This window comes from Podarcis raffonei, chromosome 10, assembly GCF_027172205.1.
Source record: "Podarcis raffonei isolate rPodRaf1 chromosome 10, rPodRaf1.pri, whole genome shotgun sequence".
NCBI classification, from domain to species: Eukaryota; Metazoa; Chordata; class Lepidosauria; order Squamata; family Lacertidae; genus Podarcis; species Podarcis raffonei.
Genome location: NC_070611.1, coordinates 63,018,886 through 63,035,210, shown reverse-complemented (window position 1 = coordinate 63,035,210; position 16,325 = coordinate 63,018,886). Strand labels below are relative to the sequence as shown.

The following is a 16,325-nucleotide window of genomic DNA, read 5'->3' as shown; positions in this document are numbered from 1 at the left end:
GACTGGCCCGTACGGGCAGGGGTACCTTTACCTTTACCTTTACCAAAGCTTATTAAAACACCTATTCAGATTTCTACTCCGTTATCCCTTCTAATATGTGGGCCGGTATTATGAAGACATTTTGCCAAAATGAACTTTTGACATGGATGCTAGCAGCTCCCAGGATCTCTACAACACAACAATGGAAACGGTTAGGAGGAAACTATGACCATATCTTTTAGGTATGAAAATATCTGGAATTTACTGACTTCGTGGGGGGGGGGGGGATAACACCACCACATAATCTACAGGCCTCTAAGAGACAGGATGAACTTGATCACTTCTATTCCGTACAGGCAGCTCCCAATTGACGCAGGGGTTACGCTCCAAAGCACCATGCTTTTAAGTGAAATATATCCGAATATATCTGAATATATATATATTTAGGATGTATCTGAAACACCATTGAAAAAGCCTGCAAGCACCCCATTCTGCCCCCACCCCTTTTTGTGAAGTTTTTGGGTCACTTCCTGGGTTTGGTATAATCGTGCACATATTGGACATACCTAAAAAGGTCTCTGCCTGTATGGTGGGCTTTTCTTTCTTATAGTTTAGTTTCAGATTTGCAGGTTATCACTGTTTGGATGTTGTGTGAGGTTGACAGCTATGCCCCCATTTTCCCTTCTAGCACCCAACAATCAAGAGGTACGCTGCCTGTAATCAAGGAAGCTATTGCAAAATACTCAAGTCTTGCAAGCTGAAGACACTAGTCAGAAATTATCAATGCCCTGTTTGTCTTCACCCTCTTGGCGGCTTTCAGTACTGAACTCAGTCTCATTAAGGGCTACAACAGACATTTGCAAACCACCCTAGCAGCCTTTCTTCAGATGAATTGTAATGGTAAAACACACACATACAAAAAACACACACCCCCGTGCTTTAAATAAAGAATAATAAATATTTGATACTTAAAGCTAAAGTGATGTTAAGAATTCCTGAGGAATTATTGGTGCTGTTTTGGAACATTGTGAATATGACTGAACTAACACACTAGACCATGTTTCTGTTGGAGCATAAAGCATCTTTTCATTCATTTATGGGACCGCTTGGCTATTCACTGAAAAGATTACCAGTCATTCTGTGATACAGTATCTGCTAACTGATATTGGTGAATCGATTTAATTCAGCCTTTTGCCTCACATCTTGGATTGTAGATTTGTGCACAGTGACCCTTGAATAATATATTTTTTAAAAAATAAATAAATGGGAAAATATATGAAAGCTGGTACACTTGGGGGGGGGTGTGGAATGCAATCTTCCCTAAAAGAGATACAGCTTGTCTTGACAAGTATATTCAGTCATCCAAATGGAAGCTAATTTAAGTCCAGAGTTGCAGTTGAATTTGGACCAAAATGAACACTTTGGAGATCAGTATGTAGGCTTCCAACCTGGACAAGACATGCAGGGGCTGCTGAGATCAGAGAAGTAAACCTTGGGATTCCCCAACATGAATTTTGAATACTCCTGATCAGAATCACACACCACCCCAAGCTGTCCCCCAAAGCAAAATGAAAGTGAAGGAAGAGAGTCTATAATCTGATCATGACCACAGTGGGAGGAGGGGAGGGAAAAGCCTTCCATCCACGCCATAGTTCTATTCCAGCCCCCACCCCAATGGCAGCTTCCTTACCCCCCACTCAAAAAAAAAATCTATATAGCACTAAACTGGGTGATGAACCTCAACATCTCTCAAGCTATCATAATCAAATTTTGGGTTCCTGAGATAAAGGAGCAGGCTTCTCTTTTATTTCTGGATACAAGTGGATCGGACACCATTTTGAATCAAGATGGCGAAGTGAGCTTTTCAAAACTGCCCTGATTTTAACCACCAATTTAAAAACTGCCCTGATTTCTTACTATTATTTTGGTTTCTGTGAATTGCCGAAAAAGGCTAGGAACAAGGTATTTTTTTTTTATTTCGAAAAAGAACTTCCGAACGAAAAACAAAACAAAAAACCCCTCCTACATCTCCACATAAGAACTGACAAGGTTTGAACAACTATATGAAGCATAAGTGTATCTGCGCACAAAGCTGGGGGGGGGCGGGGGGAGGCGCACGAAAGAGAAGAACTGAAAGAAGCCATGCCCCTGGCACCCTCTAACATAAACAGAGAGAAGTGCCAGGATAAACCTTGATGGAAGAGACTGGGTTCTTTGTCAGACGGAGCCTTTTCTTCCAAAACTTCCTCGCTGCCATATGTCTGTATGCAGCCAGCTGCGAGATCTAATAAGAAAGTTTTTATTCACAGTGTATAATGTTCTGCAGGTTTGCCACGAGGGTCAGTCGCAGAGAGGCATTGACGTCACAGTTCCAACAGACGAGGAGCTGAACCAAGCCAAGAAACGTAGGAGAAGGGGGGGGGAGAGGGAGGCTGGGGGAAGTAGGGAGGATGGGGAGTGAGAAAGAAAGAAAGAAAGAAAGAAAGAAAGAAAGAAAGAAAGAACGGAAGGGCAAGCACATCATATTCAAAGCCGTACAGATGATGTTAACCCTAAATGCTAAAAAATTGTCTCACCCTTTACGTATCTAAAGGAATACTGTGCTCTGCAGAAGAGAGACGTCTTTACTGTATTTCTGAAGCCCACTAAATGCCATTTTTCAACAAGCAGAAAATTTGTGCCCATTCCAAATTTGGTACTGGTTTTAATAGACACGAAATCGCCTCAGGTTGTTGCTTTTAAAATATCTGACATCATTTTGGGTTTCTTTGTACAGAATTGTCTTGTGCGTGTTTTTATTCTTGATGCTCCTGTTATTAAACTGCTCAGAGATGCTTTGTAAGAAGCGCGTCACAGAATCAGAAGGGACCATCTAGTTGAACCCTCTAGCAATGCAGGAATCGCAGCTAAAGAATTCCTGGCAGGTGGACATCCGACCTCTGTTTCAAAACCTCCAGTGAAGGAGAGCCCGCCACCTTCCGAGGCGAAATGAAATGGATGAGATGAAATGCATAAGACGCAGTCCACATTTTCCATGTGAAAGAAAGACTTGTTTCTGAGCAAACCTCAGTCCCTGAAGCTTCAGAACTATGATTGCTCCAGGTCATCCTGGAGCAAAGGAGCTTCAAAGGCAGCCAACAGCCTTAAACCACTGAATTACAATTCAGCAAGAGATTCTTTGCTATTGCTGGTGGACTGAACTGATGCAAAGGGTGTTTACTACATTACATTGGCTCGCTAATGCCAGGATGCCTGTGCTATCGACAACCGTTTTGTGAACTGCCCTTGTTAATTAAGTGCCTTTCTCTGTCTGTACATCTCTGTATTTCATTTTCCTCTCACCTCACTGTTCACAACCCTCTCCCCACTCCCCAATACTAGTAACTTAGGGGAACACTTCCTGTGTCTAATGAAGTGGGCTGTAATCCACGAAATATAATGTCATTATCAAACTCAATCTTTAAGGTGCTACAAAACTCTTTATTATTTTTCCTGCAAGACTAACTTAACCATATGTCCCACAAAACATGGGACATGGTTAGGTGGAATAGACAACCACCTTAAGGAAAAGACAGGGCTCCCCGTTCATTTCTTTTTGGAATTAATATCTAAGCAAAGGCATAATTGAAAAGCACCTTTCCCCTCCCCCACCCTTTTAATTGGATGGTAGCTTGCTGTTTTTGTGTTTCGGCACCACATTGTATTTTTAATATCTTCCTATTAGGTTGCCTGCAGAGCTGTTTGGTCTTCCCTCATTCAGAATTTCATTTAAATAAATGTTGGTTTAGGAAAACACACCACAAAATTCCGACAGCAGGGAAGTTCTCCATTGTGCGATGGGTGATGTGTTCTCCTTTGAAGTGGTCACTTGGATGTTTAATGTCCTTTAGGTGAAGCCAACGAGGAGGAAATGATCCTTATATGTGCTTTTGCAATACATCAGGCTGCATGATATAGATTTATAAACTTGTGCACAGTGTAGAGATTCCTGTAGCACTTGTTGCTCAATAAAAGTGATTTCCTATAGATCAGGGGTGGCTCCAGTAACAAATTCTTCTAATGTGCAAAGTTGTCTCTCCTCCATTGGCTGCCTTCACTACAACCTTGCAGGGCAGGCCACTTTGACACAGAATGTGGAGCTGAGTTCCGGAAACACAACTCACCAGCCCCTTCCAGGTGACCCATGGCTCGAACAAGGATTTGAACCTATTTTCCTCAATGCCACATCTCTGTGTCCTCAAAACAGCACCTTCTCTTTGTATCACCAGAAGCCCTGCTGCAAAGCCCTTAAATTCAAGTGCTTTTGTCACCAAATTTTGTCCTTGTCACTGATCCTGGCATGTGTCAATAGCAGGGTACATACTGACGGCGCATCCATTTAAGAATGCAGAACAACAAAATAGCCATGCCTGCATCTTCCGCAAAGCACATTCAGCTGATGATGTACAGTAATTTCAAAGCCATTTGGACTATTTCTGACCATCTCTTGTCAACTAAAAATAGGCCTTTCGGTAACGTATTGCTACGATCACATTCAAGATTTGTGATCCTCCCAGCAAAAGTTAAGACGTTCAGATTTTTCATGCTTTAGGATAGTTGTTCTTACACTGGTAGCCACCTGAAGTTGCGGGAAAATGCATTATAGGGATAAGTGGGGACAATCAAATCAAAATTTAGGGTAACAATGCTTCAATAGTCACATCAAAAGTCCCCAGATATAACTTTTATGCACATTTTCTGCTAATACATGCATTTTCGTGCACATTATCCAGTTGGAGACCAGCATTGCAAAATTCGGAGGAGTGTGGATTTTAAAAGGACAGTGTGTTTCGAAGGGTTTGTTGGTTCGAGAAGTGCAAGTAAAGGTTGTTTCTCCTTAAAACACCAAACAATAAATTTCCTGCATCATCCCTGCAACATGCACACCATTCTCAGAACAGAGCACAGCTTGGAACCTGGTCCTATTGACGCCAATAAGCTCTTTCCAGAGCCTGCTAAGCGAATAGCCTGCAGCTAGAAAGTCTTTCTCAAGACGATGGAGGCTGCCAAGCTGCAGAAGAGAGACAAGCCTCAGGTCACGTGGCGTCCCCGAAGGGGTGGTCTCCAACGGGGTCATGCCCCTGCCACAGCTCCTCCAAAACAAACACTGCCGCCCCCTTTGCAGGGAAAATACAGAAGGCTTTATTGCTTCACAAGCAAAGCCACTAAAAAGGGCTGCTGCTGCCGTTTTGCGGCTGTAACCAACCAAAAGACCTACAGCTGGGAGCACACATGGGTTTTGGGAGGAGTTCAGTACGTGCAGTTCTGGTCTCAGCCACCGAGAACACAAACGATGTAAAACTAAATAAAACACAGCAACTTCCGGAAGAACCCAACGCAGCACTTTTCCTTTTTTTAAAAAAATGATATTTATTAGAATTTCAAAAAAGATTACCGAAGTAAAAAAAAAATAGAAAAACGAAACAAAAAATACAAAATACAGGAAAAGAAATAAAAACAGTTAAAAGTAAATCCATCTTTCAATATCTTGCCTTTCATTCACTTATTTCCCTGACCTCCTCACACCTCCCTTTTTTGTATTCCAGTTCAAATGTTTACTTCAGCAAATCCTTTCCCTCTTTGTTTTTATCTTAATTCTTTATCTTAATATATTATAACTTTACATTTTCACCTGTTAACCATCCATTTTTACATACTCTTTTTTAACATTGCTGCTAAAAACCACTTAATTTCATTCCGACATCATTTTAACATTCTTTAATTTTACAATGTTTCTGTAGATAATCTTTAAATTTCTTCCAATCTTCTTCCACCGACTCTTCTCCCTGGTCTCGGATTCTGCCAGTCATTTCCGCCAATTCCATATGGTCTATCACCTTCATCTGCCATTCTTCCAGGGTGGGTAGATCTTGTATCTTCCGCAGCACTTTTCCTTGGGGGCCAGCACATTTTAAAGGAGAGCACTCTTTTCTCCTGGAGAGCAAATTTCAATGCTCATTTGTTTTGGTTTCCCCCCCCCAATGGCTTTCCCTTAGATTTTCGCCAGTTGCCGTAAGCAATGTGGGCTACATAATCTCATTAGTCTGTGCAAAGGACTTCCAGAGAGCATCGGGCAAATCCAGCGTTCTCATAAAAAACGGAACGGCAATGCATTAAAATTCTGAATGAATGCACACCCTGGTTGCAGTTACAATCCCCACCCCTGAACACGCACACACAATCCAGCTAAAGTTAGTCAGGATTATGTCCCGGTGCTTAAGCACTATGCAGAAACAAACAAAGGAAAAAAAACCACAGGTTGTACACTCAAGAGTTATAAGCAAAAAGAGCACGACAAAAGGATGGGGAAGTGATACGGAGAATTTACAAAGCGTGGCAAAGGGAAGGCAAGTCAGCAACCAAGGAAATAATGTCTTGTCGTGCAAACTGTCAAAGCTGAGCTGAGTTTTTACTAAATAATGCCTCCTCGCGCCCACCCTTGCCATACCACATTGCAACAACACACACCAAATATCCCCAGCCAAATTCAAGTCCGACTATTCTGAGCAAACTTAAGCAAACCAGAACTTACTTTTGATATTCTACTGATCTAGGACACGCCAAGGGAAATCTACGGCGTGTCATTTCAAGAAGGGCTCTGCTGGTTCAGACCAGTGGCCCATTCAGTCTGGCATCCTGCATTTTGGAAATGCACAAGCTGAACTGGAGTGGAATAGCTCTCTCACTTCCCATGAAACTGGTGCTCAGAGGCATTTTGCCTCCAAAGGTAGTTTGGAACATAACCATTCTGGCCTGTAGCCATAGATAGCCTTATCCTCCATGAATCTGGCAAGGAGGGCAAATTATATTCTTGTCTTCTTTGACTGATGCAGCACAGAAAGCACATCTGAAGACTTCACTAACGCTTTTGGTTTTAAAACGAGAACAGGCATTTTTTGTAGTGGCTCCCTATCTGTGAAATGCTCTCCCCAGGGAGGCGCACCAGGCGCCTTCATTATACAGTGGTACCTCAGGTTAAGTACTTAATTCATTCTGGAGGTCCGTACTTAACCTGAAACTGTTCTTAACCTGAGGTACCACTTTAGCTAATGGGGCCTCCCGCTGCCACCACGCCGCCGGAGCACAATTTCTGTTCTCATCCTGAAGCAAAGTTCTTAATCCAAGGTATTATTTCTGGGTTAGCGGAGTCTGTAACCTGAAGCGTATGTAACCTGAGGTACCACTGTACAACTTTAGGCGCCAGGCAAAAATGTTCCTCTTTAACCAGGCTTTTGGCTGATTGACATCAAATGCCCTTTTAAAATGTGTTGGGGGGGGTTATTGTGGGATTATTTGGTTGCTTTCATTTTTACTTTTGTGTTTTTATATTAGGATTTTATTTTGTACCCACCCTTAGACCTATAGGTATAGAGCAGTATACAAATTTAATAAATAATAACACTATCATTCTTATTCTTATTATTGTTTCCATCAAAAATTCTGGCATATGCATAAGGTAAAGGTAAAGGTACCCCTGCCCGTACGGGCCAGTCTTGCCAGACTCTAGGGTTGTGCGCCCATCTCACTCTATAGGCCGGGGGCCAGCGCTGTCCGCAGACACTTCCGGGTCACGTGGCCAGCGTGACAAGCTGCATCTGGCGAGCCAGCGCAGCACACGGAACGCCGTTTACCTTCCCGCCAGTAAGCGGTCCCTATTTATCTACTTGCACCCGGGGGTGCTTTCGAACTGCTAGGTTGGCAGGCGCTGGGACAGAGCAACGGGAGCGCACCCCGCCACGGGGATTCGAACCGCCGACCTTTCGATCGGCAAGTCCTAGGCGCTGAGGCTTTAACCCACAGCGCCACCCGCGTCCCTCTGGCACATGCATATATATTATCTAACCTGGGTAGGATGCTTCGCTTTCAGCAAAATTGGACAGTGGATTAGGGAGGTGTGAACTTTTGTAATTATGTAAACCTTGTTGTGTTGTAAGCTGCCTTGAACATTGTTTTTAAGTGTGGAAAGGCGACATACAAATAAAATCATGATGATGATGATGATGAAATCGGGCAGTAGATTAGGGAGGTGTAAACCACCATCTGAGAAACATTGCTAACTTTTTGCCAGTGGTATTTTCACTTTTTGCAAATTTTGCATGGGCATTATTATGTGTACTCCTCCTACAGTGTAGGCCACAGAGGGGCAGCGGTAGGGAGGGAATGCATCACAGCTCACACTTATAAACAGTTTCCCCAACAGATGCAGTGTTTGGATTATGATTTCACGACAGCCTGCCGTGGTTTCGCTAGCATCTGTGTGCAAGTACTGATAGTTCAGAAGGAGTGCCTCGCTCCTCATGACCCTGCAAGACACTGTCCTATCTACCAAACACACACCATTTGGAGGAGGAACCCCGCCTAAGTTTGCATTTACGCATTTCCGAGATCACTGTGGTTTCCACCGCAGGAAGCCAACGACGCACAACGCTTATGCAAAACCACCAGTATTAAGTCACTTTAGGTCAAGTAGCTTAGCTGCTATCAGGGAAGCAACGCTGGAGGAAGTTCCACTGCTGGGCCACAGCTTGCTATGCAACTGGAAAAAGGCACTTCAGTTCTTGAACTTATGCAAAACCCTGATGTGCATACTGATGCAAACATTTGTGATCAAGTGGGTTTTATCAAGCCACGAGTATAAGCAATGGGCAAATCGGTCAATTCTGGTTTCCCTCAATTGCTTATTTTCCCAGTTTTAAATTCAGCTCTCTACTTCCGTTTGCAATTAAAAAAAAAAACTTCACAAAAATTCACCAGATTTTTGAGTGAATTTCTCCTAATTGTACACATTTCTTCATGCAATTTTGCCTAACATACAGACTTTTGCAAACTAATTTCTAAATGCCATTTTCACGAATATATACATTTTAACGCACATTTCGCCCTTGTATATGCATTTTTAAACACCTTCCTTGGCTTCAGAACTGCACTGGAAATTTGGGGGAAGTGTGAATTTTGAAGGGTGGCTGCATTGCAGTCTGCATATTGTTTGGACCGTGCAAACTCGGTAAGTCCGCCTTTAAATGCAAATTGAATTGAATCTCTCCCCTCCCCACCCTCACCAGATTGGCTATTTATCGAGGAGTCATGCTGACATATTTGCACAAAACATGCATGGAGGTTATACAGTGAGGCCTGTTTACTGAGCATTCATCCTGATACATGCACATGGAGGTTATACGACATTGCCAGCTAGTGTTTGCTATTTTGCAATGAAAATTCTCACTGCTTTTCTTATAGGATAATGACCCCCCCCCAAAAAAAAAAAAATTGTGAGTGCGCGATAGCAACCAAATTTTGTGTGAATAATCAGCCTGTCTGAAAGCACCCTTAGATTTTCTTTTTTTATGCCACTTGGAGATCAGCCCAGATCCAATGCATAGCTGTCAATTTTTCCCTTTTCTTGTGAGGAATCCTATTCGGAAAAAGGGGAACGTTGACAGCTATGATCCAATGCAAAATGAAAGTAAGTGCAAATGTCAACAGCCATGCTCCTTTTTCCAATTCAGAATGTTGAATATTGGTAATGAAACTTCAGATGAACAAGCGTCTGCTTCCTTCCAATAAGTATGAAAGGCATTGCATTGATGGCATAGGGAGGAGCTTGAAATGCTGGGGCCCTTTGCACAGTGGCAAAGCTAGAGGTGTCAGATATTGAATCTGAGACCTCTTGCATGGAAAGCATGTGCTCTCACCACTATGCAACTTCACTCCCACCCCCAGGGCAAAATAAAACAAAAAAGCACACCAACCATCTTCTCAGAAGACGAAATCGGTTTGTGGCAATCCTGGTGAGAAAATTTGGTTTCTGCTCTCCAGCAGGTGTTTCTTCACAGTCCACCACAGCGCGGGGTCTGACACAGGACATTTGCAATGCAAAACGCGTACGGCTGTTACTAAAAAGAGATGTATTTTCTGCAAAAGAAGAAGAAGAAGAAGAAACCACCCTCGTGCTGCCGAATGAATACCCTCCCGACTTTGGCTTGCATTCCGTGTTAATCCTACGCAGCGTAGACCCACAGAAGTGAGAGCGCATGAACTCTCAGGTTCACCAACTTCAGTGGGTCTACTCGGAAGAGAAATTAGTTGGAGGCAACCCAATGCACACAAAATGAAGCAAATGGTATAGCTGAAAGAGAGAGGGAGGGAGAAGGCAGCACAGGAACATTTCTGGAGAAGAAATTCACAACTTTCCAGTATAGGCATTATTTTATTTTTCTTCCTCCGAATCTCCTCCGGTGCAGAGTGGGAGGGGCAGGTGGGCAGGGAGACAAAAGAGTCAAGAGGCATTTGCAATGTGTCAAAAGACGCCAAGGTTACGCCGAGTGCTTCTGGCTGCCGCCGGTGCACCTGTGAATATATAAGCCTGAACACATCCTCTGAGCCTTTTGTGCAGGCTTGGCGCACAAGCCGGGAGCGAGGTTTTGAAGAACGGCACATCCACATTTTTCTCCTGGCTACGTCACCCGCAAGCAAACTCTCGCAGGGCAAAAGGAGGTTGAATGATGCAAGCTCAGCTCTGCAAGAGGAAGATCCTGTTTCTCTTGGAGCTTCCAAGGCCAATATTTCCAGGCCAATAAGGAGAGAGCAGGGAAGGAGAAATGCAAGTATGAATTACAGCTGTGCTCAGCCAGCCATTCTCGCTATCCAATCATCTGGTGAACTTCCTGAGTCCTGACTGACTGGTTTGGAGGCATTACAATCAGCTTTTCATCTCCTACTTGACACCCAACAGACGTTTGAGCCCCGAGAAGGGATTCAGAAAATTTATGCTCAGGACTCACATTTCCAGGAGTGTTGGGTTCCAAAGTCTGTCCCGCGATCTTCCCGTAGCTCCTTCGTCCACAGCACCAGGGACTTGGGGAGAGTTCAATCTCTTCTCCACCCTCTCCTCCTGCGTCTGTTGACGCAAATGCCTTTGAGGCAGTGTGTCTTATCAGGCCACAGATACTCAAAGGGAGCTTCCAGATCAGCTCTCGACTGAGGATCCCCTTTGGCAGAAAGGGCTGTGATTCAGTGATAAGGTTCAATCCCCAACATTTCCTGGGAGAAACGCCTAGAACCATGAAGAGTTGCTGGCAGAAAGTGAAGACAATATTGAGCTGGATGGATTAATGGTCTGATCCTCCGTAAAGCAGCTCTCTTGTGGTCCTACGCTTCCTGTCCATATCAGCTCCAACACAATTTGTTTCCACCACTGCTTATTTCACTATAATTTCTGCCCGGGGCTGCTTTTTCATCTTGCCACTGGCTTATTCATTCACTTATTTACACTGAATTTCAACTGAGGGTCGCAGGGCGGTTTACAACATAAGAACACAAAAATGCACAACGCAGTAACAACAACACCACCACACACACACACCCTAGATTTCCAACCTGCATGCATTTCTGGAGCGAGCAGTTGAACAAACAGGGTTTGCTAATTGCAAGTACTAGAGAAAATTAACCCCATAGCAAATATAGGCAGATGGCACTATGGGATCATGAGCCCCATGGAAATATATTGGTGGGAGTGGTGAGATGTGGAGAATGAATAGAAAAGAGATCAGGAGCTGGAGGAGTCAGGCCCAGGGGAGGGGTACTGAGATGGCAGACAGGGAGCAGAACCTCTCAGAGGAAGGGCTGAAAAAAGTCTCCTCAGTCCTTCTTTCCACAACAAGTAGGTAAAGGTAAAGGTCCCCTGGACAGTTAAGTCCAGTCAAAGGCAACTATAGGGTTGCGGCGCTCATCTGCTTTCAGGTCAAGGGAGCCGGCGTTTGTCCACAGACAGTTTTCCGGGTCATGTGGCCAGCACGACTAAACCTGGCACATGGAGGACTGTGACAAGTGCCAGAGCGCATGGAAACACTGTTTACCTTCCCGCCACAGTGGTACTTATTTATCTACTTGCACTGGCATGCTTTCAAACTGCTAGGTTGGCAGGAGCTGGGACTGAGCAACAGGAGCTCACCCGGGCGCAGGGATTCGAACCGCCGACCTTCTGATCAGCAAGCCCAAGATGCTCAGTGGTTTAGACCACAGCACCACCCGCGTCCACAAGAGGGAATGGGTTCTCCATGTGGGATGAAAAGAGGATGAAGGAGCCTTCTTTTGTTCTGAGCAAAATTCAATAACGTTGAGTCTCTGGTGCAAGGAATTCTGAACCGATAGTCTGTAACAGGCCTCCGAACAAGATCGGGAGGGGACAGTGGGCTTCTTGAGTTTTGCTGGTCTTATTAACACAAAAACAGATCACCAGACAGCTTGATTCATGTATGGTTCTTCTTCAGCAGTAGCAGCTGCTGAAGGGTTTTGTTTTTTTTAAGTGCCCTGCGTGCCCATACTTGGCTAGCTCGTAGCCACTGCAAATGAACACAAGAACAAACAGAAGTAAAATATAAGGACAAAGGAGTCACGTGGCTTACACCGAGAGCAATATAAGCACAGACGGCTTGGATCTTTTCCCACTAAAACAGAGCTCTTTCGCAAAGGTATTTATTTCAAACAGCAGCACCACATATTCTGTGTGTGTTTGCGTTTAATAAGAAACGCGACTCGCCAGTAATTGCATATCCAGAAGCTACACAGTAAAGAAACATTCAATACGGCAGGTCTCGGAAGGCTCGCTTTTTCTTTTTTCTTTTGCAAAAGCATTCAATCATGTGCCTAGTAATTAAAGTAATCCAGAATTACAGTTCTGTCACATTTTCGAAAAAGAATACTTCTCACAGAACAGAGGAACCTGCCAAAATCGCAGATGTCGCTTTTCAATTCCAGTGGCTGCCTGCAGTGATCTGAAAATCAAATGTGCTCTGATGCTTGCTGGACCTGTACTGTACTGAGAGAGGACTTGTTCACATGGCTTTTTTAAAAATAAAAAAAATGTACACACACAAAGAGTAAAATGCCATGTAGCAAACCACTGGGTTGCAGCCCTCTGTGGCATAAACTGAGAACACCTTCTTGAGAACAGCATCTGCATGCATCTATTAATTCAATCAATACATAAGGAAACCATGGTTAGCTGACACATGGCCAAATAAACCATGGTTAGCAGATACACCAACAAACCTTCCAAATCATGGTTAGCAGGTACATGGGCAAACCACAGTCTCTCTCTCCCTTCTTGTGTTTGGCATTTCTCTCAGTATCACACTGGTGCTCCCCATAGCTTGCCACAGTCCAGGCTTGTACACTGAACCAGAATAATAAAATTCTGATTTGAAGGGAAAGCGCTAAGTCAAGTCCAACCATTTGGACACCACAGCTTTGGGACCCTTGGACTAAGCGCACTTTCTGAGATATTTGGGATGAAAACAGCTGTTTAATTTTATGAACCTCACTAAAGCGTAATATGATGGTGAGGATTATTGTATGGCTGGAAAGATAATCGATTTAGCATTTCAGGCACCCCCCACACCCCTCCCCATCTCTCCAGCCGCACGGGGGTGGGGAGAAAAGCCATTGTTGAGAAATTACAACATCTTGAGTCTGTACAGTAAAAGCTTGCCTTTGAAGGGTGTTTTTGCTAAGCTCACAACACATGGATGGACTCTGCAGCCGTGCTCCTTTGCTCCAAATGACCCGACACCGAGAATCAGCCAGTGGTCCCACGCTGCAGAAATAATTACAAACACAGCTTTTTTTTATTCTCCCATGAAGATGTGCAGGCTGATGGCTCCAATTCTGGTTTTTGCTTCTCTGTCTCCTTTTTTAATTTCCCCTTTGGTCACAGTAACTAATTGAGATCTAACTTCAAAGTTAGCAGGGGTAGTTTAATAAGGTGATTTTAGTGACCCGACAGAACTCTGTTTTGCTCACCCAAGAGGATGTATCATGAATATATTTGTTTATTTCAACTCTCCACAGCCCACAAAACATTATGCAGCACAAGCCCCTTCCTTGATTTTTAGCTCCACAGGGTCCTTACAGCAAACCTTTAATAACAAGTCCGAATTTAATTGTTACTTTATACCCTTTAAAAAACTTTACACCCTGATCTTCAAGGTCATTCATCATGGCTTAGTAGTTTATAATGCGGCATGAAAGGGACATGGGTGGCATTGTGGTCTAAACCACTGAGCTTCTTGGGCTTGCCGATCAGAAGGTCGGCGGTTTGAATCCCCGTAACGGGGTGAGCTCCCGTTGCTCGGTCCCAGCTCCTGCCAACCTAGCAGTTTGAAAGCACACCAGTGCAAGTAGATAAATAGGTACCACTCCAGCGGGAAGGTAAACGGCGTTTCCGTGCACTGCTCTGGTTTTGCCAGAAGCGGCTTAGTCATGCTGGCCACACGACCCGGAAAAACTGTCTGCAGACAAATGTCTGCTCCCTTGGCCAGTAAAGCGAGATGAGCACTGCAACCCCAGAGTCGTCTGCGACTGGACTTAATTGTCAGGGCTCCTTTACCTTTACCTTTTTTAATGCGGCATGACTGAACGCAGCCCTCGCTGTTCAGTGATTCAAGATGTGGTTCCTGAACTCTGCAGAACTCCCCTTTGCAGTCTGCCTAGGACACTCAAAGGAGAGAAGCTGAGAAGCATACGCAAGGCTCCACTTCCAGGCTTGCGAGTTGTGCTCAGGTGAAGTGTCCAAGGATGGATCAGGTCGCAAGTGCACCACTTTTTGCCACTATCCTACTATCGCTTGAGAGGGACATAGGAAGCTGCCTTGTTCTCCACCAAATCACTGGTCTATCCGTCTCAGTCCTGTCTACAACAGGAGTGAGGAACCTGGAGCTCCCTAGATGTTCCTGAGCTGCAACTTGCACTATCCCTGGTCATGCTGGTCCAGCTCTACAATTCTATGATTCTAGCAGAGGACACTATGCAACCACAACAAGTGTCCTGTCACACTCCGGCTGCAGGGTTCGAAAAGGTGTAGTCCATGAAGACCAGATGCATCGGGGTAAAAAAGACCTTCAAAGAATAAAACTTAGGAACCCCTGAATGACATCAGTGGTCCAAGGGGGGAGAGGTGGTGGTTGAGGGCCTCTTCAGACATCACCAAAAATGCAAATAATAAAAGCAAACTCATTGGAACTCCATAAAGAGACCTGGTAGTAGAATACTGTGCAGTATTAACAGAGACCTGAATTGACTATCAGGCTCTTAAATTCACAGCATTTGGCTGTACGCATTGATCGTCACTTCTGTAGCTGCAAACTTTCGCAGCTATTATAAAGCACTCTGCAACTATTAGCTGCTCATGTAATTTAATACCGATTTTCTGCAATGAAACATCCCCTTCAGTAATAACAGACTCCTTTGTTCTAATGGCTTCCTCCTTTGTTGTAACGAGGAAACAACTTCTTCAGTTGTGTGTGCGTCTTTCTTAAGCACAACACAGCCAGAATGCAGGATGAGGGTCTGAGTTTTGCACGTGCAGTCTTCACAACTTACGTGCATTGGGCATGGCACATCTACCATGAGAGACAGAATGTCTGGATCACATCAAGCACCATTTTTGCAGGCCCTAAAGATAAGGTAAAGGACACCTGGCAGTTAAGTCCTGTCGCGAACGACTCTGGGGTTGCGGCACTCATCTCACTTGACTGGCTCAGGGAGCCATTTGTCCGCAGTTTTTCTGGGTCATGTGGCCAGCATGAATAGGCCACTTCTGGTGAAACCAGAACAGCGCACAGAAACGCCGTTGACCTTCCCACCACCGTTGATCTTCTATGTGCACTGGCGTGCTTTCAAACTGCTAGGTTGGCAGGAGCTGGGACACAGCTATGGGAGCTCACCCTGTCGCGGGGATTTGAACCGCCGACCTTCCGATCGGCAAGCCCAAGAGGCTCAGTGGTTTAGACTACAGTGCCACCCGCATTGGACAAAACGAGGTAACTGCTTTAGGCGGCAGATGCTAGGGGAGTGGCATCAGTCCCCTGAATCAGTCCCATATTCTGGGCTGTGTTTCCTCTGCTGAATCATTTGCTCCAAATTCTTCAGGTCGGGCATTGTTTTCTTTATCAGAGAAGACTGAGGCAAAGAAGGCATTGAGGAGTTCAGCCCTTTCTGTGTCCCCTGTTTGCATTTCACCATCTTCTCCTCTGAGTGACCCCACTGTTTCTTTGTTCTTCCTTTTGCTACGAACATACCCATAAAAGCCTTTTTTGTTGCTTTTAACCTCTCTAGCAAGCCTGAGTTCATTCTGTGCTTTAGCTTTTCTGACTTTGTGTCTACACGTGCTGGCTATTTGTTTGAATTCTTCTTTGGTGGTTTCCCCCCTTTTCCATTTTTTGTACACATCCTTTTTTAATCTTAACTCAGCTAAAAGTTCTTTAGATAGCCACCCTGGCTTCTTTAGGCACCTTCCATGTTTCCGTCTC

General features: G+C 44.4%; 1 protein-coding gene across 2 annotated transcripts in view; it reads right to left on the bottom strand.

Annotated features, from left to right (window-relative positions):
- The window catches only part of PDE3A (phosphodiesterase 3A), a 267,787-nt gene that overhangs the window by 115,943 nt on the left and 135,519 nt on the right, over positions 1 to 16,325 (bottom strand). The window contains exon 1 of one of the 2 annotated variants that reach the window (XM_053407066.1): positions 10,800 to 11,096. The exons of the other annotated variant lie outside the window; for it this stretch is intronic. Within the exon in view, the coding sequence (XP_053263041.1) occupies positions 10,800 to 11,081 (282 nt within the window). The 5' untranslated portion in view covers positions 11,082 to 11,096. Of the gene's footprint in view, positions 1 to 10,799; positions 11,097 to 16,325 lie in introns of those variants that run through there. 2 annotated transcript variants of the gene reach the window in all.